The sequence below is a fragment of the Pelodiscus sinensis genome, chromosome 16, assembly GCF_049634645.1.
Source record: "Pelodiscus sinensis isolate JC-2024 chromosome 16, ASM4963464v1, whole genome shotgun sequence".
Taxonomy (NCBI): Eukaryota; Metazoa; Chordata; order Testudines; family Trionychidae; genus Pelodiscus; species Pelodiscus sinensis.
The window spans coordinates 17,359,884-17,382,951 of record NC_134726.1 but is presented as its reverse complement, the minus strand read 5'-3'; the positions used below and the strand labels follow the sequence as shown (position 1 = coordinate 17,382,951).

The 23,068-nt window shown below is 43.0% G+C and overlaps 1 protein-coding gene across 6 annotated transcripts in view; it reads left to right on the top strand.

Annotated features, from left to right (window-relative positions):
• Positions 1-23,068, top strand: part of SNX29 (sorting nexin 29) — a 463,946-nt gene that overhangs the window by 386,181 nt on the left and 54,697 nt on the right. Inside the window, exon 21 of one of the 6 annotated variants that reach the window (XM_075899352.1) lies at positions 620-11,910. The exons of the other annotated variants lie outside the window; for them this stretch is intronic. Coding sequence (XP_075755467.1) covers positions 620-710 — 91 coding nt within the window. The 3' untranslated portion in view covers positions 711-11,910. Of the gene's footprint in view, positions 1-619; positions 11,911-23,068 lie in introns of those variants that run through there. 6 annotated transcript variants of the gene reach the window in all.

Here is a 23,068-nt window from a genome sequence, read left to right as displayed (position 1 = left end):
ATTCGTTGAACAGTTCAAAGAATTTACATGTTAGGACTCCATTTCTGGGGTGTCTCTGGGATCCACTCAGTTGGATCAGTTTGCAGAATAAGGGCCCAATTAAATAGGATATGTTCCAGAAGAAACAATCTCCTTTGTGACTTGTACTAATTGCAATACATTGTGCTACATTTGAGAACTGCAAGTTGAAATGTAGTATTTTCCAGTACAGAAACCTATATGGATAGAAAATTGGCTGAGGAAAACCAGCATTTATTAGAAAACTTGCTTCCACAGTCTGATTCTTCTTGTCATTCTCTGACAGAGAAATTTCTATAATTTCAATATGTTTGTCCAAGATATCCCCAGGTTCTTTTTGTTATAAAGTAAAATTGTATGCATACCTTCACATTTTAATGGGCTAGAATTCCCTGACTTACACTTAAAACTGCATCTGGCATATTGATTATGTGAAAACAAAATTTGCTGACTCTCTTAAAATCTCAGTGGTATTTCTTTCCATGTTTTAAAGCCAGAAATAATTTAACTTGAAAATAAGAATTGCACCAAGATACATTCACGTAATCTTTTAATTTCTCTGTGTCTGTATGTAATGATGGCATCTGATTTGTCTGTACAGGCAGTCCCCGGGTTACATGGATCCGACTTACATCAGATCCCTACTTATAAACGGGGTGAGACAACCCCGCACTAGCTGCTTTTCCCCCTAGCAGACCAGGGAGACGCGAAGCTAGCGCCCCACCCAGCAGACCAGGAAGACGCGGAGCGGCTTTTCTCAGCAGACACCTCAGCTTGAGAATAAAGGACTGAGGGAAGTGAGGTGTGAGAGAATAAAACTGAGCTCTGGAGAAATGTTTGGCTAGAGTTTCCCCTACAATATGTACCAGTTCCGACTTACATACAAATTCAACTTAAGAACAAACCTATAGTCCCTATCTTGTACGTAACCCGGGGACTGCCTGTACCTTCATCTGTGCTTTTCCAGTAGCCTTCAAAAGACTGATAGATAATGGGAATAATCTCAAAAGACTGATAGATAATGGGAATAATGCCAAAATATATTTTGTGATGTTCATGTTGTTCCAGTTGTTCCTGTATTTAGTCAAATAAACGTAAATTTGACATGATATATTGAGGTTGCTGGAATAAATGGCGGGATATCATTTGTGGAGGCATACCTCCTTTTTCAAAGAACTCAATTTATGTAAATTGGCTACAGGTTGTGACATTATAAATAGTTTTACATTTTGTCAGTTAAAGGATCATTAGAGCATTTTCTGTTATTTTAATTCTTTTAAGAGAAACCAATTCTTAGGAAGTACTTCATTTCACTTTGTTTCTTAAACAAATTAGAAAGTAGTATAGATTGTAACCCACATTTACAATTGAATTTTCATATGAAAATAATGATTATTTCTCTCTTTTGTCTATAATATTTATTTTTAAGGTTGTTGAACATATCTTTGTGAAATGTGAATTGCTGATAGCTTATCACCAAGTAATATGGAAGTTGCAACTTTAAATTACATATAGAGTTGTATGATTTGATTGATAATCACTGGCCTTTCGTGTCTGGGATTAGGATTCACTTTTAACCTGAAACAAGAAGTGTAGTATCAGTTGGCATAGAACATACTGCATTGTTATGTAGCACATGTTTAGCTTTGTTTTTCCACTTGATTCCTCAAAGTTTTTTTTATCCTCTCATCATTCTGAGATCGCTGTGCTTCTCACTCTATTTTGCCAACCAGAATCATGTTCCCTCTTGTTGTAAGGATATGTTGCCTATCAAAAGCTTTATTAGTGCTGCTCTGTGAATTTCCCAAAGGAAGGGATAGAATGAATAGATGCAAAGATCCATGTTTGCCACTAATATAAGCTGATTCACATCATTGATTTAGATGGAGTTGCATGCGCTTATGCCAGTGGTATATTTGGTCCAAAGTCTTTATAATTGTAAATTCATAGTTATTCAGGTAAAAGGGTGAACACATCAAAAAGCAAATAAAAATCTGAGTGTTTGGTGCACAATAGAATATCTAGATATAACTAGATTGCAAATGAACTCAATTGATATGGTCTGAATTTACCTAGGTGCAAATCAAAATTGCATATCGTTCAAGTTCAAAATATCCTTAAGCTAGATCTACACTACAGAGTTTACAGTGGTGCAGCTGCACTGATGTTAGTGCAGATGCTTTCAACCAACAGGAAAGATCTTTCCCATCAACCTAACTGCTTCATCATCTATGAGCAGTGATAACTATATGGGCAGGAGAACCTAAAGGTCAATGAGAACAGGAAGGAAGAATATATATTAAGAATATAGCAGAGTTTTCCACAAAGACCATTATTTTAGCATCTAAGTGTTTCCCATACAAATTAAATCTCCTCCTACTCAACATCAAGCAAATAGCTCTCCTGTTAAATCAGAGTGTAGTACCCTTTAGGAATTCACCAAAGTGCCCAGTGCACCTATACATGACTGTGGCAATGCATAGGACAACAGCAATCGGCAAATGCCTATAGACTAACTCCCACTGTAGCAACCGTTCCCTAGGCCGAGGAGTGGGGTATCCTAACATATGAAGAGAGAGAAGAGGAAGTCTCGGTCACCATCAACGTCAGTGGCCAGGCCTCCTATAACAGTAGTCAAGGTAGCTCAGAAAACACTTAATCTGCCCTGCCTACCGAAGAAATACTCATCTTTTTCATGGAAGGCTTTGGATCAGACACATACCAGCTGTCAATAACTTAACAGTTTTACAGGACCTACTTTCAAAGCTAATTGAAACCTTGGACATTGAGATAATAGTGATCGAAGAGGACACAAATATATTGTTTGATATTCTCAGCTCATCAGTGCCAACAAGAATTGCCCTGTCGATTAATAAGGACAAACTGGCCCCAACAAAGGTACTGGGGTATACTTATGCCTAGCTTTCTCTTACTTTGAAGCAAGTAGAAAAGGGTTATCAAGTGTCACTTAAAGGATTGGAACATTTTTACATGCATCTGACATGAGAGTTGCTTGTGGTAACTGAAGTCCAGAAAAAGATAACAGATAATGCCACTTTGGACGACTCTGGTATGGCCATTAGATCCACAGCTACAGCAATCACAATGCACCAACCAACCAGTAACTTCGTTACAGGTTTCTGGGATTCCAAATGAAGTTCTAAGGATGATAGAATACTTACTGTTTAATGCAATGGAACCCTACAACAACTACATGAATGAAGAAGTCCATCCCCTAAAGGATTCAGGGTCAACACTGAGATCTGTAAGCTTATACCCCACCACTGCTATACCTGAAAGCTTTTCTAGTGGCAGTCCTCTCAATGGCAAGGGCCATCTGACTCCTGTAATCACCCAGAGAACATACCTGTTTATATTAGGAGGCGCCTGTTACCCTCCTTCTCTGTCACAGAGACAGGTGGCTGGAAGGGGGTGCATGTTGAGAACCTCATCAATATTATGCCAGAGCCAACTTTGGAGATCACTTCAACTCTGTCATCAAGCATGGTAAGAGATTACAACCAACCATTTGGTGCTGGACATCATCACATCTAGCTATACCATCTGTTTCCATGCTATGCCTCTTTCCACCCGTCCTTAATTATTCTTCTCCAAAGGTCTCTGTTCATGAAATCTATTACAAAAGGAAATGGTTTTGTTGTTTTGTTTAGGAGCCTGTGAAGGAGTGAAGAGAGGAGGACCTGGCATCACTAGGGTTAAGCAAAACCTTTTAGCGCAGCTAGTCCTTCCCCACTTTACCTGTAGCCAGTACCAGGTGTAGAGGAAGGATAAAAGGAAGGAGCCTGGCTCAGTTAGGGACTGACCTGCAAGGAGACAAGAGTGTGGTTTCAGAGTCTGCAGGACACAAGTCGAAGCCTGTCCACTTGGCCAGCCACGGGAGCAAGTAAGCGTCCAACCCCATCCCTTGGGACAAAGGGAGGAACCTACTAAAAAGTCTATCTAGTGTCTTGGAGCCACACCACAAACTTAAGGACTGTATTCAAATAGTGAGCCAGAGTTCTTAGGCCCAAGGCACTAGGGGCAGGGTTCTTCACCCCTTTCCTCCTAGCTAATTCTAGTGATCTAACCACTAGGCAACCCAGTCGCCAGAGAGACCCAATCACAAGTGGTGGAGAATGTGGGCATGTCCCTAGCGCTGCTGAAGTGCCTTATTAAAGAGACGGCAATAGAACAAGTGAGCGTGAGCCCAGCCTTGAAAGGATATGGAACCACCACTAAAGTGGATGGCAGAGCAAAACCCCAACCAGCAGCAGCAGCTGCTATTACAACAGATGGCTGAGCAACAACTAACTGGGGAATTAGCAGCCCAACAATAGCAGCTGTTGCAATAGGTGACTTATCTGCTGCAACCCATGACCCCAGCCAAGCTGCCTGCACCTGCACCAGGGTCTACCAAGCTTTCCAATATGGGGCCGGAGGATGAGCCAGAGTCATTTCTAAAAACATTTGAGTGGGTGGCTGTGGTAGAGGCTGGTTGAGTGGTAACAGCAACTATTGCAAGTGTGGGGGAAGTTGTGGATCCTGGGGAGAGGACCTCTCAATGCCCAGCACCAGCCCAGAAGGACCAGGCCCCCAGCCAGCTGGAGGAGCTAGCCCCTTTGCCTGAATCAGCGATCCTAACTTGTGCCTCAGTCTTCATAGGAGAGCAGCAAGCTGATGACACCCTGAGCCAAGCATCTGACCAGAGGGCTACAGTGAATGGACAGATCATGGCCCCCCATCAAGTAGGACAGTTCCCCCATTTTGAAATTCAGGGAGAGAAGGAACCACAAATGGAAGAGGTGTGCAACCAGCTCTTGGTGCCTCTCCCATCTGGAGGAAGGTCATGCAACTTGCCCATGCCATATCCATCTGGCACCTGGACATATCGGCATATCATTTACCAATAGAGTTCAGAGAATTATAGAATACTAGAATGACTCCAGAGGTCCAGTCCCCTGAACTCATGGCAGGACAAGCACCATCAATTCATCCCTGATAAATGTCTATCTAACCTGCTCTTAAATATCTCCAATGATGGAGATATCACAACCTCCCTCAGCAATTTATTCCAGTATTTAATCAGGCTTACAGTTAAGAAGTTTTTCCTAGTGTCCAACCTAAACCTCCCTTGCTGCAATTTAAGTTGTTCTTAGTCTTCTTTCATCTGACAATTGTCCAAATTTCACAAGGGCCTACTGCATACTTACCCATTAGTCAGATATACTGTTCTAGCATGAGACTTCAACATTGTCCTTCTGAAGCTTATGGAGCTCTTCTTTCAGTCCTTGTGAATGATCCATCTACCATCTTAATCTCAGGACTCGTTTACACTTAAAAGTTAGATTGACCTAGCTGTCATTCAGAACTCTGAAAAATTTTGCAGCAGTGAGGCTGTAGTTAGATTGCCCTAAAGCTTGGTAGAGATGCAATTAACAGAAGTATTCTTCAATTACCAGAAAAAAAATTGATATAAGACTACAGCGGTACAGCTGCAGTGCCATAGCTGTGCCACTGTAGTAGCTATAGAGTAGACATATCCTTCAAGAAGAGGGAACAGTCTTCAAACACTGACAGTACAATCCCTGTATACCTCATTCCATAAAGAAAAAAGTGGCTCTTATAGGGCTCATCTAGACTACAGGGAATGGTCGAAAGAAGATATGCAAATTCCATGGGAATTTCCATATCTTCCTTCTGATTGCATTTTTGAAAGAGCAGAGCTATCGAAAGTGAAAGTAGTTAAGACGTGGCTTTTTCGGCGAACTCCCCCTTTGTTGAAAAGCCACGTAAACCTCCTTTTTTGAGGAAGAGTGGCTGTTCAACAAATGGAGAGGGGTTCTCTGAAAAAGTCACCTCTTAACTACTTTCACTTTCGAGAGCTCTGCTTTAGAAAGTGCCATCGGAAGAAGATATGCAAATTCCCACCGAATTTGCATAATTTTTGAGTTCCCCGTAGTCTAGATGAGCCAATATAGTCTCTGCCTCAAGGCCCTGCCTCCGCCCCTTCTCCCAAGCCCCAGCTTCACTCTACCTCCCCTTCCCCATGCTCCTCCCCCCTTCCTCTGAGCTCCTGCACTCACTTCCCACAAGATCCTTCCTCTTCCTCTTCTTCCCCTCATCAGCAATTTGATGGAATTCTTAATTAGCTGATCTGCAGCACTGCCAAACAGCTGGTAGGTGCTAAGTACCCACTGTTTCTATGGATATGTCAAGGCTGTTTCCCACTCTGGCACTTTGAGAAAGAAACCTTAAAAATATCCTGCCTCTAGAGGCTTCTGTTTTAAAAACTCCCCAAGGTCACAGATTCCCTTATCTTGGAAGGTATGCTGCCACAACACAGGTTCAAAACCCCTTTCAAGCCCTGGAAGTTCCACTTGGGAATTTCTTCCACAGAGGTACCCCCAAGCTCTTTTGCCACAAGTGAGCTTGAAAAAAACCCTATAATTTCTGATAGCTGACCTCTCAGTCTTAGGCATGCATGCACAGACCTTCTCTTACCTTCTAGGACACAAGAATCAGATCATAGTCCTTAAAAGGTGATTTTATTAACAAAACAAAAAGATATATTGATAAAGCATACTTGGTTGCTAGGTGTTATAGAGTAACTAAGGGAAAAAAAGATTAAAACACAGAGAATGCTTCCCTGGGATTTAGCTTTAAGTGTAAGGGAGGAGTGGACTCATCACAGAGGAGTTTAACCAAACAACAAAACAAAGAAAATAACCTGATCATGTCTAAGTAAACATTCCCTATCATTTATCATATCTTCAAGGTCTGGTTCATTTCTAGGCATGTGAATTCCTGCCTGGTTCAATTCATCTTTTCCCCCCAGCTCCTGGTTTAACACTCACCAAAAAACTGCCTCAAGAAGATTCCCTTTCAATTCAAATCTTTAACACTTTATTTCCATTGGTTCCCCTGGCTTCCTGTCAACACTTCCTGAGTTTAACCTTTTAGTTACTGAATGATGGGATGTTTAGAAAAAGGCAGTGCTCCTCCCATCCATCACACCCATGGAGTTGGCATCTATGGATACTTATACCTAATGCAAAATTTTCTCCAAGGGGGTTTCAATTCCACCTAAACCAATTAAGTTTTGTGCTTCCCTAAACTTCATCTGATGCAAGGAAAGCGGAAGGTACATATTCTAGCCATATTCAGAGCTCTGCTATTTTACATTGAGAGAACCAAATCTTTTAACACTATCCCCACACCTATCTGTGGCCATAATTGGTCAGTCCAAGATCCCCAGCCTATTTCATCCCTTGTATTGTCAAAGCGTGGGTATCATTCATTTTATCTCATTTTTGTTATCAGCTGGCCAATATTCCTCTCCCACTGACAGTTAAAGCTCACTTCACCAGAGCTCAAGCAACATTATTGGCCAGGAAGGACACAGCTGCTATAACAATCAACATAACTATGTCTTTGGGGAAGCTCATAAAGAATGTGTATGTGGCAACAGATCAAAATTAGCATCAAAATAAGTACAAAAGGACACAATAACATTGAACAGACACTAGTTAAAATTAGATGAAGAAAAAACTTTGTATTCTCTATAAAGTAAATTGATAAAAAATTCTTTGCATAAAATTTTGCCCTTGGAGTAATTAAGATATGTAAATAGGGATAGTTGGTACTAAATCAGTGATAGACTATTTACAAATTTTAATAGGAATTATATTATATTAATGAATGTTTCATTCTCCTTATTTAGAATTTCTCACGTTTCATTCTCCTTATTTAGAATTTCTCACGTTATAAATTCTTTCTAAAAGGTCATTAGTTGCACATATTGACTAACTGTGATTTGCTGTTAACATAGTGAAAAATGAGACGATGAAAACTAGTCATAAAACCAAAGATAACTCAGGTTTTCTGGACGTTCTTCATTGTTTTTATTGAGCACCTTATCAGAAATAATTTGATCTTATTTTCTTTGTGGTTCTATTCTGAAAAATGACTTTGTGAAAATAACACTGTGAGTTCTATATTCACCTCAGTTGAAGTTGTCAAGGAAAAAGGAGGGTGTTTTATTAAAACTCCATCCAATTCCTAGCTAAGCCAGGCACTGCTCACCCAGACGTTATACATAAACTATATTTTTATCTGTTTTTAACTACCAACATACATATTCTACACTTTACTACTTACGTTATGCCATACCATTGTCCTACAAACCAGAATAGAATACAGTTCCAATCTCCACCATGGTATTGATAGCGTTAATAGAAGTAAAATGTAATAATATGTAATAAAAACTTACTCATCAGCAAATTAAGCAGATGTTAATTAATAAATGCAAAGAGGAGTTCTGTTGATTACCCATTTTTACTTATTTGCTTTTATAGATCCCTAGCTATACTTTATAACAATTTTTAGATGCAATATAAATGACACATTTAGAAGAGCTTAGATGAATAACTAAAATCAGTTATATGGCGTGCTTTTAAAAGTATTAAAAGCTAACCTCGAAGGTTTACCATTTTAAACAGTTTGTTCAGTCAAGTTGCACTTTCTTGAGGTTGGTAAGGTTGGTTGATAAGGTTGGTTACAGTTTCTTGACAGAATATTTGAAAACAGGCAGAAGATAGAATCCTTAATAATTTTTGTTGGAAATTGTTTAGGATAAAATAAATTGGAGTGGATTTTCTTGAATGGATTAACTGATTATATTTAGAAAGTGATGTTAAAAGATATTTTCTATAACTTCATGAAATAGTTGGACACTAGGAATAATCATCTGTCAGTGATGACAGTAATGCTGAATAAATATATGGTTCTAACTGTTTTTCTTGTATTTTCATATAATTTCCATCTCATAATATGACAATCCTGGAAGTATATTTCAGGGCAGTTGCATTTCTGGGGTGATTAATGTCACTCATCTTTCAGTCTCATGTTTTTCAAATCAAAATGTACAGGAATTAATTATTTGTTATCTTCCTGACTTATCATATTGCTTAAACAACACTCACTTTTCCCAGAGTGTTCCATGGAGGGAGTTGCTATGAGGAGGGGTCGTGGAGAGTCTCTGGGACCTGCCCTTTGGTCTTTGTTGACAGGTGTTTTTTGCTAAACACCACAAGCAAAAGATCTTGTTGTAGATTATTCGCTTAGTAACCTGACCTATTAATACAGTTTACTTCTAAACATTAAATGTCTGCTTTCATAATTCATGCGGATCCAACAACCAAACTTCTGAGGGAAAGTTTCTTATGATCCTTACTTCAGTGATAACTGGCAGCGCTAGTATGGTCACCAAACACGTTTAAAGCCTGAGATTGATTATTAATGGTATAAAATTATATGTGGAACAGATAAAAAGATTATTCTTTTTAATACCTGTAGTGCTGCTAGTGTTGTTTTGACTGGTAAACTAAGCAAATATGATGAGAAAATTACACTGAAGAGTTTCATGTACTATATGTATGCAACTAGGTTCATTAAAGACATTTTGAACAGTATTTCAAGGTTACTTTCAAAACATTTTAAAATAAAGGGGTAAAGAGATTATAAGTCTGGGCTGACTTCAAAGTTAGTTAAACAATCTGACTCTGTCTCTCATATGTCAATAGCTCCAGTTCTCAACATAAGATAATTTAATATGCAGCACATGTGAACGCTGATGAAATAACAAAGAATAATAAAAAATTGCTCACTGAAGTGTTCATGAAATACAGTTTTAAATAAAATCTGTGGGAGCACTGATATTACAGAGTGGCCAAGGGATCCCTTCACATTCACAAATCCATGGGCCCGGATTTCATGCATCCGAGGGTACTGAGGGAGTTGGCAAATGTCATTGCTGAGCCTTTGGCCATTAACTTTGAAAACTCGTGGAGATTGGGAGAGATCCTGGATGACTGGAAAAAGGCAAATGTAGTGCCCATCTTTAAAAAAGGAAAGGACAATCCAGGGAACTACAGATCAGTCAGCCTTACTTCAGTCCCCAGAAAAATCATGGAAGGGATCCTTAAGGGATCCATTTTGAAGCACTTGGAAGAGGGGAAAGTGATCAGGAATAATCAACGTGAATTCACGAAGGGCAAGTCGTGTCTGACCAATCTGATTAGCTTCTATGATGAGGTAGCTGGCTCTGTGGATATGGGAAAGTCAGTGGATGTGATATACCTTGACTTTAGCAAAGCTTTTGATATGGTCTCCCACAATATTCTTGCCAGTAAGTTAAGGGAATATGGATTGGATAAATGGACTGTAAGATGGATAGAAAGCTGGTTAGACTGTCGGGCCCAACGGGTAGTGATCAACGGCTCAATGTCAGGTTGGCGGTTGGTTTCTAGTGGAGTTCCAAGGACCAGTTCATGGACCAGTTTTGTTCAACATCTTTATTAATGACCTGGATGAGGGGATGGATTACACTCTCAGCAAGTTCGCAGATGACACTAAGCTAGGGGGAGAGGTAGATACACTAGAGGGCAGGGATAGGGACCTGGACAGATTAGATGATAGGACCAAAAGAAATCTGATGAGGTTCAACAAGGACAAGTTTAGAATCCTGCACTTGTGACGGAAGAATCCCAAGCATTGTTACAGGCTGGGAACTGAATGGCTAAGTAGCAGTTCTTCCAAAAAGGACCTGAGGATTACAGTGAATGAGAAGCTGAATATGAATCAACAGTGTGCCCTTGTAGCCAAGAAGGCTAATGGCATATTAGGATTCATTAGCAGGACCATTGCCAGCAGATCCAGAGAAGTCATTATTCCCCGTTATTCGGCTCTAGTGAGGCCACATCTGGAATATTGTGTCCAGTTCTGGGGCCCCCACTATAGAAAAGATGTGGACGCATTGGAGAGGGTCCAGCAGAGGGCGACCAAATGGTTAAGGGGCTGGAGTATGACCTATGAGGAGAAACTGAGGGATTTGGGTTTGTTTAGTCTGCAGAAGAGAAGAGTGGGGGGATTTGATAGCAGCCTTCAACTTCCTGAAGAGAGGTTCCAAAGAGGATGGAGAAAGGCTTTTCACAAGAGTGACGGATGGCAGAACAAGGAGCAATGGTCTCAAGTTACAGGGGGGAGGCCTAGGTTGGATATTAGGAAAAACTATTTCACTAGGAGGGTGGTGAAGCACTGGAATGGTTTACCTAGGGAGGTGGTGAAATCTCCATCCCTAGAGGTTTTTAAGTCTTGGTTTGACCAAGCCCTGGCTGCATTGATTTAGTTGGGACTGGTCCTGCCTTGGGCAGAGGGCTGGACTTGATGACCTCCTGAGGTCTCTTCCAGCTCTGTGATTTTATGATTCTAAGACAATATCCTGATGATCTTGGGCATAGAAACTGCCTGTTTAATGAGAACTCTGCCCATGGAAGGCTTGTGATAGTCTATAGAGAGAGGTCTAGTGCAAGTGTGGCCAACCCATGGCTCACGAGCCGCATGCAGCTCTTCCCCTCCATTAGTGCGGCTTGTGAAGCTGCCCCCAGGCCACCTGAACATGGGCCATGCCTCCCGGATCCTCTGTGCTCACCAGGGCAGGGGAGCCTTCTGGATCAAAATGGTGGATCCAATATGGCAGCCACAGTCACGGACGGGAGCCTACTGAGGCAAAAAAGCCTTCTTAAAGGGCCAGTCCTTTTTTTCTCTACAACTTTTTGCCCTGGTTCTTCAGAGGCACTCAGTCTTATATTACATACATTTTGTGTATTGTAGGTCTAGACTTTGAATCTGAACATGAGCTGACAACCAAAACGTAGGGAAGAGGAGGAGGATTGTAAAATCTAACTTTTTAACTTTAACCTCTCAGTCTATCCCCTACTATGACTACTATGCAATTTTCAGCCAGAAACCATTTTTTAAAGAACCTGCCACAGATCTATTGGATTTCTTCATCCTATTTATAGAACCCTCCTCTGTTCCCCCCCTCCCCCCACCTCCAAGACATTGGTCTGATTTGGAGGACAGGCGATATTCACTCCTAGACTAGGAGCAGGTTTAAAGTCCAGTTTTTCATTAATCATCAATAGGGCCCCTACATAAACATGCCACATACTGTGAAATCTGGCTTCCCTGTCCCATGAAATCTGGTCTTTTGTGTGCTTTTACTCTATGCTACACAAATTTCACAGGGAGACCAGTGTTTCTCAGTTTGGGGAGCCAGAAGGGAGTTGCAGGCAGGGGGAGGAGGATGTTGCAAGGTTATTTTGACTGATGGTGCAGCTCTGAAGGCAGCAGTGCAGAAGTAAGAGTGGCAATACCATATCATGCAATCCTTACTTTTCTGCTGCTGCTGCTGCTGGTAGCTCTGCCTTCAGAGCAGGGCTTCCAGACAGCAGCCACCACTCCAGCTGTCCAGCTCTGAAGGCAGTGCTGTCACCAGCAGCAGTACAGAAGTAAAGGTAGCAGTTGTGCAACCCTCCTTCCAATAACTTTTTGTGCCCTCCCCCCAAAAACTCCTTTTTAGTTTGGGATCTTTACAATTACAGCACTAAGACATTTCAGATTTTAATAAATGTCATGATTTCTGCTATTTTAAAAAAAATCTTATGGCCGTGGTATTGACAAAAAAGAGACCTTGAATTTGGTAGGGCCCTAATCATCAAGGCTGAGGTATAGGAGTTCCTTCCCACTGAAGAGCTGTGAATCCCTAACTCCAGTTGGATGCAACATTTTTTTTAGGGCAGGATGATCATCAGGTAGAGGTCATTAAAATATAACATTATGTTTTACAGAAAACCAGTGTGAGCTGTTCAGAAGTTTCTAAAATATTAAACTTATTTTCTTTCTCCTCTATCTTTATGACCGTTTGCTAAAGATTTCTTTGTACATAGGAAGGATACCAAAAAATTGGTGGTTCTAAACATAGCAGGGAAAAGATTTTAGATTTAAGTATGAGGCATAAACAAACTAGTAAAAATGATTATTAAGATAACGGTTTTGCCCTAAACAAGTAGATTCCCTTTCTCTTTATTTTGTATTCTCTATATATGCACATATTATGTACAGCCGGTCTCCGAGTTGTGAATGGTCGACTTACGACCGTTCGCAGTTACGACCAAAAATGTCATAAATGGCAGACCCTGAGTTATGAACGTGATCCGCGCTTATGAACAGCGTGGTCACATGTAACTCAATGGGGTCTGACTTACGAATAAACCGAGTTACGACCAATTGCTCAGTCCATAACCGGTTCATAAGTTGGAGACAGGCTGTACACAGCAATGTAGATTCACATTTTGTGAAGTAATACTACTCTGTAGGAAACAACAAGTGAGGATTATATTTAGAGAGATATTATACAATATGCATTTACTTGTGCCAATAAGCATACATCTTTGGCATTTGCTGGTTAGAATGTATAGTTTATCTTGGAAAAAGAACTAGTAGATTACTTATTATGTTGTTTGGAAAATACTGAAAAGCAAGCGGGCAGCATGGATCTGAGCATACAGCATACCACTAGAGCCATGAATGTTTAAAATTCTGGTAGTTAAGATGCAACTGAGAGTGTTTAACTTGATGCCATTTCATGATTCACAATGTTTTCTTAATACCAGTGCAGTCCTTGGTAGTATTAACTGTCACATAATGAGCCGCATGTTTAGGACTTTTCTTTCCCTCCTGTCACAGCACTTCTAGGGCCTGGAATTGCAGCCAAAAGTTCCCAAGGCAGCGGATAATAAGATAGCATCATTGTCCAGGTTTATATTTTCCATTATATATGGTGCCAATAATTCTTCCCTGGAACCAGATCTGATTAGCAATCAAATTAAAAAACCCAAGTGCTGCAAAACAGCATTAGATAACAAATATTGTTAAATTACACTGTTAAATAGATTCATTTCTGAAGGAACAATATTTGTATTGCTATGAGATTTACCATCAAGAATTATTTTTAAAATGCATAAAACAATCCATGACTCTTAATGGAGGAGTGGCAATATTTATCTAAGACATCCTGTAGCAAAGTGGCCAGATTGTACCTGATTATAACCTCCTTCGCCGCAGCTCCTGATTGGGTATTGCATTCAGTGAGAACTAGCTCAGTAAATTAGTACCTTGTGTTTGATAAACAGAATATAATTTTAAATATAAAAAATAATTTTAAAAAATGTGGCTTTTAAAAAATATAAATAAGTCTACTAAAATTGAGATAGAAATGTAGCCATGTTAGTCTGGGGTAGCTGAAGCAAAATGCAGGACAATGTAGCACTTTAAAGACTAACAAGATGGTAAACCATCTTGTTAGTCTACTAAAATTGGCATGGGCACTTACTAATTCCTGAACTATGCTAAGGAAGCTTAACTTATTGTCATGTTACCTAAATGATTTGGTTGTAATACTGTACGGAGATAAAACAAAATACAGGACTATGTAGCACTTTAAAGACTAACAAGATGGTTTATTAGATGATGAGCTTTCGTGGGCCAGACCCACTTCCTCAGATCAAATAGTGGAAGAAAATAGTCACAGCCATGTATAGCAAAGGATAAAATTAAAAAAAGTAAACACATATGAAAAAGACAAATCACATTTCAGAACAGAAGGGGGATGCCGGGGGGGGGGGGGAGGAGGAAGAAGGTGAATGCCTGTGAGTTAATGATATTAGAGGTGGGGAAGGGTAGATGTCTGTGAGTTAATAGTGTTAGAGGTGATAATTAGGGAAGCTATCTTTGTAATGGGTAAGATAGCTGGAGTCTTTATTCATGCCCTCGCGGAGAGTGTCGAATTTTAGCATGAATGCCAGTTCAGAGGATTCTCTTTCAAGTGCAGATTCAACTCACAGGCATTCACCTTCCTTTCCCCCCCTCTCCCCACATCCCCATTCTGTTCTGAAATGTGATTTGTCCTTTTCATATGTGTTCACTTTTTTTAATTGTATCCTTTGCTATACATGGCTGTAACTATTTTCTTCCGCTATTTGATCTGAGGAAGTGGGTCTGGCCCACGAAAGCTCATCATCTAATAAACCATCTTGTTAGTCTTTAAGGTGCTACATAGTCCTGTATTTTGTTTTAGCTACACCAGACTAACACAGCTACATTTCTATCACTATTGTACAGAGATATTTACTTTATAATAGTACTGTGTTGCTATAGTTTTTTTTGATAACTGAAGTAAAAAGTACATTAGGATATATCTACACTACAGCACTAATTCGAGCTAACTTAATTTGAATTAGTTAATTCGAACTAAGCTAATTCAAACTAGTGCATCTAGACCTAAAAACTAGTTCGAATTAGCGTTTTGCTAATTCAAACTAGCATATCCACAGTGAGTGGACCCTGGACCCGAGGTTGAGTGGACCCTGAACCTGAAGCAGTGCCGGCAGAGCATCAGATTAGGACTTAGAGCGTGGAGCTGCTGTCTCAGGCTAGCCGAGGGCTGTGCTTAAAGGGACCCAACCCCTACCCCGGACAGACAGTTCTCAGGGGTTCCCCGCTTGCAAAGCAGTCCTGGCTTGGAGTGCCCTGAGTGCCCACACTTGGCACATCACAGCACTCGGCCATCAGCTCGGCTGCACTTGCCGCAGGCTGCCATCCGGGATGGGTGGGGTGTGAATCGGGGGGCTGCAGGAGAGCTTCCACCCCGAGGAGCCCGCAGAGCCACCCCAGTCCTCCCCATCGGCGGCTCGTACCCCATTCCTCTCTCATCTCCTTCCACTTACCCCTCCCTAGCTCCCCTTCCTGATGTACAAAATAAAGGACACGTGTGTTCAAAAACAGAAATTCTCATTATTGAACAAAACTCAGGGAACTTGGGAAAAGGAGGTGGGAGAGGGGAAGGGTGAGGGTGGGAGAGGGGAGGGCAACTAAAATTATCAGGGGTTTGGAACAGGTCCCATATGAAGAGAGGCTAAAGAGACTGGGACTTTTCAGCTTAGAAAACAGGAGACTGAGGGGGGATATGATAGAGGTCTATAAAAGCAGGAGTGGTGTGGAGAGGGTGCATAAAGAAAAGTTCTTCATTAGTTCCCATAATAGAAGGACTAGAGGACACCAAATGAAATGAATGGGTAGCAGGCTTCAAACTAATAACAGAAAGTTCTTCCTCACAAAGAAAATAGTCAACCTGTGGAACTCCTTGCTGCAGGAGGCTGTGAAGGCTACAACTAGAACAGAGTTTACAGAGAAGTTAGATAAATTCATGGAGGTTGGGTCCATGGAGTGGTATTAGCCAGGGGGTAGAAATGGTGTCCCTGGCCTTTGTTTGTGGAAGGCTGGAGATGGATGGCACGAGACAAATGGCTTGGTCATTGTCTTCGGTTCATCCCCTCCAGGGTACCTAGTGTTGGCCGCTGTCGGCAGACAGGCTACTGGGCTAGATGGACCTTTGGTCTGACCCAGTACGGCCATTCTAAGCTCAGGGCTCAGGGTCGGGGGTCTCACTGGACCACCCTGATTTTCATGCAAACCTGCTTCTGGGTGGCCAGGCTGGATGCTATCCTGCCCTAGACGGCCACTTTCCTGTTCCTAGAGCGGAGGTCGTGGATGAGGTCCACGATCTCTGCACTAGACCAGGCGAGCGCCTGCCTCTTGCAGACCTGGGCAGGCTCCTGGGAGCCGCCAGCTTGGTCCCGGGATGAGGCGGAGGGCTGGATGGCAGCAGATGGCTGGCTCGTGCCGTGCCAGGTGCAGGGTCTGCTGGCTGGGTGCTGGCAGGCTTGCACCTGGCACGGGCACCGTAGCCAGACCTTGCCCCTTTAAGGGCTCTGGGGCTAGGAGGGGGGCAGACGAGTTTCCCTGGTGGTGCCCAGAGTGGCCACCAGGGAAAGCTGGGGAGGGCTAGCCTCCCACTAGTTCGAATTAAGTGGCTACACAGCCCTTAATTCGAACTAGGCATTAGTCCTCGTAGAATGAGGTTTACCTAGTTCGAATTAAGCGCTCCACTAGTTCGAATTAAGTTCCAACTAGCGGTTTGCCTGTGTAGTGCCTATCAAAGTTAATTCGAACTAACGACTGATAGTTCGAATTAACTTTGTAGTGTAGACATGCCCTTAGATATATAAACTTTGGTTGACAATGAAGGAAATCATGTACCAAAAATGTACTGCTCTTTAGTCAGAGTTTTGATTTTTTGAAATAAATATAATTGAGAGATTTTTAATGATTTGCTGATGACAGACATTTGACATGGGAAGCCTATTCCACTGGCATAAGCATAGTCAATTATGAAGGTAGAGCTAACCATAAGTGCTGCCCCAGCATTTGTTATTTCACTATGGCATTAGATCAGTGGTCCCCAACCTTTTGAGGTTGTCGGGCGCCAGGGGGCGTGGCCGTTCGCCCGCCGGGCGCCAGGGGGCGGGGACACTTGCGCGTCTGGGGGCGGCCGCCCCATAGCTGCATGCCCGGGGGCGGGGCCCCCCCATAGCCATGCGCCCGGGGCCGGCGCTCCCCCCCCCGCCAAGCGCCGCGCGCCGGAGGGGCCGGCGCGCCCACCCCCCAGCCAAGCACCATGCGCCCGAGGGGCCGGCGCTCCCCTCCCGCCAAGCGCCGCGCGCCCAAGGGGCCGGCACTCCCTCCCCCCCCCCCCCGCCAAGCACCGTGTGCCCGGGGCTGGCACTCCCCCCCCCCCCCCGCCAAGCGCCACGCACCCGGGGGCGGCGCTCACCGTGCGCCATGTGCCCAGGGCCAGGCCAGCCCCGAGCACCTGGCGGGCGCATGCAAATGTCCCTGCGGGTGGTGTTGGGGACCACAGCATCAGATGAATTGGATTTGGGGGGACTGGATGAAGACAGTTCTAGGCCAGTTCTTCTCAGAAAGACCATTTTGAAGTTTTAATCAGTGTAGAATATAGTGTCCCATATACATTACTTAATGAAGTGGGTCGACATGAGCATAATTAGCCAGTACTTTTCTGTAACACATTGGTTACCCATATACTTTAGTCTGAAATCGAAGGTATTATTTTTAATTTTTGAAACTGAGTGATTTAGCACCAAGCTACATAAGAAACCACAACTCTGTTTATGGACCTGAGAATTACAATAAGGATGACCTTGAGGGAAAAAAGATTGTTACAAGGATGAGAGAGAAAAATTACTCTCCTTAACCTCTGGTGGTAGGACAGGAAGTAATGGGCTTAAATTCCAGCAAGGAAGATTAAGGTTGGACATTAGGAAAAACTTCCTAAATGTCAGGATGGTGAAGCACTGGAATAAATTGCCTAGGGAGGCCATGGAATATTTAAGAGTGGGTTAGACACAACACCTACAGGGATGGTACTTGGTCCTGACATAAGTGCAGGAAACTGGACTTGATGACCTCTCAAGATCATTCTAGTTCTATGATTCGATGATAGCACCAGGTACAGTGAAAGTCAATTTTTTAGCTTTGTGGGGAGAAAGGCAACGGGTACCTGACAAATGATACAATAATTGTATATACATCTTTGTTTAATATTATGAAATAACTTACATATTGGAGACAGAAATGACAAATGTACTGTAGCTGTATGCCTCTAATATAAGTAGGTGAATGTGCTTGTGAATGTGAGAGAAAGATTTCAGAGGTGAATGAATAAAGAGGAGAGAAAACACAAGAGGAGGAACAAAAAGGACACGGTGGAAGGAGATCAAACAGGAGAAGAGATCCAGGGCATATTATGTGAGGAAGAAAGCAGCAAGAAAGAGTTCTAAAGACTGATTCTTCTTCAAGGGCTTCCTCGTATCAATTCCAATTAGGTATGTGCACACCGTGTGCATGGCTGTTGGATAGTTTTACCTAGCGACTATCTGTCAGGTTGGCTGTAGAGCCCCCTGGAGTGGCTACCGTATGGCTCTCTAATTGTGACCCAGCCACCATTCAGTTCTTTCCTATTGCCAGTGACAGTTTTGGAACTGTGGTTCTCTTGCATTGCAAGTGCTCCTTGTGTCCCTAGAATTTCCCTAGTTTGTTCATCTGCTCATTGTAATTGTTAGTATTTCGTTACTTGGTCTGTAGCAGGTGCAAGGGGGTTTCTCCTTTCTGCTTGTATCCTCTTCAGGACTTTGGGCATGCCCAAGTTCCAAAGATTTAAGCCCTGCAGTTCCTGCACAAAGTCTAGGTCTAGAGGTGGCCCCTATGACTTGTGTCTTCAGAACCGGGGAGACTCACCAGGCAGACCAGTGCATGATCTGCAACACTTTTAAGCTTCAGACCAGAAAGGAGCAGGACTTTCATCTTAAGCAGCTGCTCATGGAATCCACTGTACACCCACAAATGAGAGGACCCAAGGCCAGAGGAAAGCCATTAATGATGGGTTCACCTTCATCAGCAGCCACATCCCTCCCCTTGGGGTACCAGGACTGGTCAAGTGAGCACTACTAGAGTCTGACACACGACACCGGTCTGATTGGCAGCATAGATCCCACAGTCTGGCCTCTTGGAACCATTCCTACTTGAGAGTATCCACAGACAGTTAATCCAATTAAAGATCTGGATTTGACCCGAGCTCTCTGATCTCTCAGCGCCATCAGAGATCATGGCACCATAACTCCTGACACCACTCAGACTTAGACCATTGTTCTGGGAAGCATACCACACAGAGCCACCCTCATTTGTCTCAGCATCCATCTTCTCAGCATCACTCCACATTGTAATGCCACTCATTTCCCCAGTTACGTTGAGGAGCATGTCAATCCCAGCATCAGTCCTAGTCCCAATCGACATTCTGATGTCATTCACCATCCCGGCACCAATCAACATCTTGGCATAACTTGAGGTCCCTGCACTGATTGAAATTATCTTCCTGGTCCAGGCCACAGTATCTGGCACTGCCAGCCCACCAGATGATAAGTTGCTGCTAGCCAATTTAGGCCCACTGTAGCCCTCGCGCCATACCTCTTCTTCCTCACACTCTAGCGGGGCATCAAGTGTTTTGGACTGTTCAATGTCGGCAGTTCCCAAACCCTCCGGGGATGTTGGTATTCTTCAGTGGCCCCCCACAGTGGAAGTTCTGGACTCCATGGGCCTTTCACCAGGGCCAGGGTACCTTACCAATGGAGCCACAATTGGAGTCCCATGCCCCTGAGGCAATGGTTATCTGACTACCATGCGCAGTGCCAACACTGACCACCTCACTGCCTTCTGCTAATCAGGAAGCCCCACCAATCCCATGCAGCACCATCAGGGTAAAATGCAGGACCCTGTCTTTCCTCTAGCCTTGTCCTCTTCCTCTCTGGATGAGCTGGTAGCTGGCATATCCATGACGGGACCTCCACCCATGAACTACAGGGCATTGCAGGACTTTCTCCAGAGAGTGGCTCTGAACCTCAACTTCCAGGTGAAGGAGGGTGCTGAGCAGGAGGATCCAATTGTGGACATCCCAGCACTGGAGGGTCCATCCCAAGTAGCACTGCCCATCATTAAAACCATTTGGTAGACTCCCACAAATATGTATTGTCCCAATCAAATGATTTGAATACCTTTTTACCCACTCTTCACCGTGCTCTCTAGTGGTGGTAAATGAAAAAGAGTGGCAGGGGCATCAGGGCTCGGCACCAAAGCTAAGGGTCACTAAATGCCTTGATTTTTTCAGATGCAAGGTGTATGCCACTGAGTGTCTGCTACTCATGATAGCTAACCAGTAAGTTATTCTTAGCAGAGCACATAGTGTCTCCTGTGTCTGTATTTTTTCTTTATTATGTTATAGTATGACTATGAGCAATTGCTTATTTCTTCAATAACAGTCCTGAGTGTGTCTAAATACTCATTACAGTCATAGAGATTTCTTCTCCATAAATTGGCATCTGGGGACTTGTCAACCCTATTCTGTATTATTAATATCTATAGCATTTGCAGTCCAAAGAGCCATTATATTGGAGATATCTGCTGAGTCTGAATACAGTGCAAAACATACTGAGTTGCTGAAGTTGGTGGAGTCACATTTTTAAATCAGGAAAAATAATATCCATAGTAATTAATATTTTATCAAAGATGAACACGTTTGTTGACAGGTTTTTGCATATGTGTTGAGAAGGTGGTAAAAATATTACAACAGAATTGAACAAGAGAAACTTACATACAAATTTACAATTATACCAGTAATATTTTTTTCAATTCATCCCACTTGGTCTTCTGTTTTTCCTCAAAGAATTCAGTTCATATTTTTTTAAAGGGGGCAGTGTGTTTTTCCATTTCTCTTAATTTTTTTCATTCCTGTCAACTTTGGTTCTGTAGCTGATGTTTGTTTTTGCATTCATGGGTCCTGGTATAAGGAAAACTATGTAGGTGGCCCCCATGTGCCACATTGAAGTTAAATTGTCCCTATTCAGGTTTAGATATCTACCTACATACTCAGTTTGCTTCATAGGATGGAGACTTGTGTGACGGTATACATTTATTTCAGCAAGAGATTTAAGTGGGTATTTCTCTATGCTTAGTATCAGCACATCAGAGTACATCCCTTAGACCTTAGTAAGAGCAATTTGGGTGATATATCTCTTCTTCAATAATTCTTACATCAGACCAGAAACCTTCCAGTTTGGGACAATCCCATAAGCCATCCAGTACAGATTCTTGCTGATAACTTTGGATCTCTGCCATTTGGTAAAACTTGTATATGAAAATAGCTAATCAAAATGTTCTATTCATATTCTCTTCATGAAGAAGAACCTGTTTTGCTCATAGTTGTTGCAGCTCTCTGGAGAAATTAGCTGGTTCTTCTTCAAGGGGTGTCGCTGCGTGTGCTCTGCTTTAGGTGTTGGGGCACTGTTGCACACCTAGTCAGAGATTTTTGGTAGGCTGCTAATGTGAAGCAGATGGAACATGTGGTGCTACTACTACACCTGCACAGCCAACCACCCTTTCAGTTCCTTCTCTTCTGCTGGTGGTGTTGGTGGGAACCACAGTTGCTCTCTAGCTTTTTGCCAAAATTTCAAATGTGTTCTTGTTCTTATAGTTAGCATAGTGTTAGTAATAGTATTCATAGTTACTCCCTTTTACTACCACAGAGGAGTTCAGGATAACTTCAGGGCCCATGACACCCTTGGTTGGTGCTGATACTATACGTATGTCAGGCAAGTTCACGTTTTCCACTCCTGCAGGGTCGGCATCACCGCTCTTGAGTGATGCGAATGACGAGCCCTTAGTCAATACCCACATCCCAAGGCACTCCTCTCCAAAGCACCTGCCTCCGAACCCAGATACTGCTCTATAGTCACCTACGGTAGAGCACCCACAGAGACACTCCTCAAAGAAGAAGAGAGGGATACTCACCTTATGCAGTAATGGAGGTTCTTCGAGATGGTTGTCCCTGCTGGTGCTCCACCACCCACCCTTCCTCCCCTTTGCTTTGGACAACGTTGTTTTTCTCTGGGGCAGAGAAGGAACTGAAGGAACGGGGCTGCTCATGCGTAGTAGCAGCACTGTACATTGTTTGCTTTGCATGCGCAGCCCACTGGAAGGCACAACTACCAAAAATTTCCGACTAGGCACGCAGCAACACCCAAACACCTAAGGTGGAGCACCCACAGGGACAACCAACGCCTCCATTACTGCACAAAGTGAGTAACCCTCTCTCCATTCTGTCCTCCCCACCCCATCACGTATTATCAACATTGTCCTGCAGAGCCTGGATTGTCTGGGCAGACTACAGGGCTCGTAGCTAAGTGCAGGGTGGTACTGGTGATGTGAAGACAAAGCCCTGGCCATGCTGGAAGGGCAGCAGCAAGCAGCTACTGACAGTGCAGCCAGACCATGCCCACTTAGGTGCAGCTTGAAAGTTCATGGGGACCCATTGACTGTCAGTCGCCCTGCAGTTCTTTACAGAAAAAAAATGTTTTATATATACAGGAAGTCCCCGGGTTACATACAAGATAGGGACTGTAGGTTTGTTCTTAAGTTGAATCTGTATGTAAGTCGGAACTGGCATCCAGATTCAGCCGCTGCTGAAACTGATCAGTTTCAACAGCGGCTGAATCTGGACACCAGTTCCGACTTACATACAGATTCAACTTAAGAACCCCAGGCGTCCCCAAGTCAGCTGCTGCTGAAACTGATCAGCAGCTGATTCCAGGAAGCCCGGGGCAGAGCAACTCTGCCTCGGGCTTCCTGTAGTCAGCCGCTAGTCAGTTTCAGCAGCGGCTGACTTGGGGATGCCTGGGGCAGA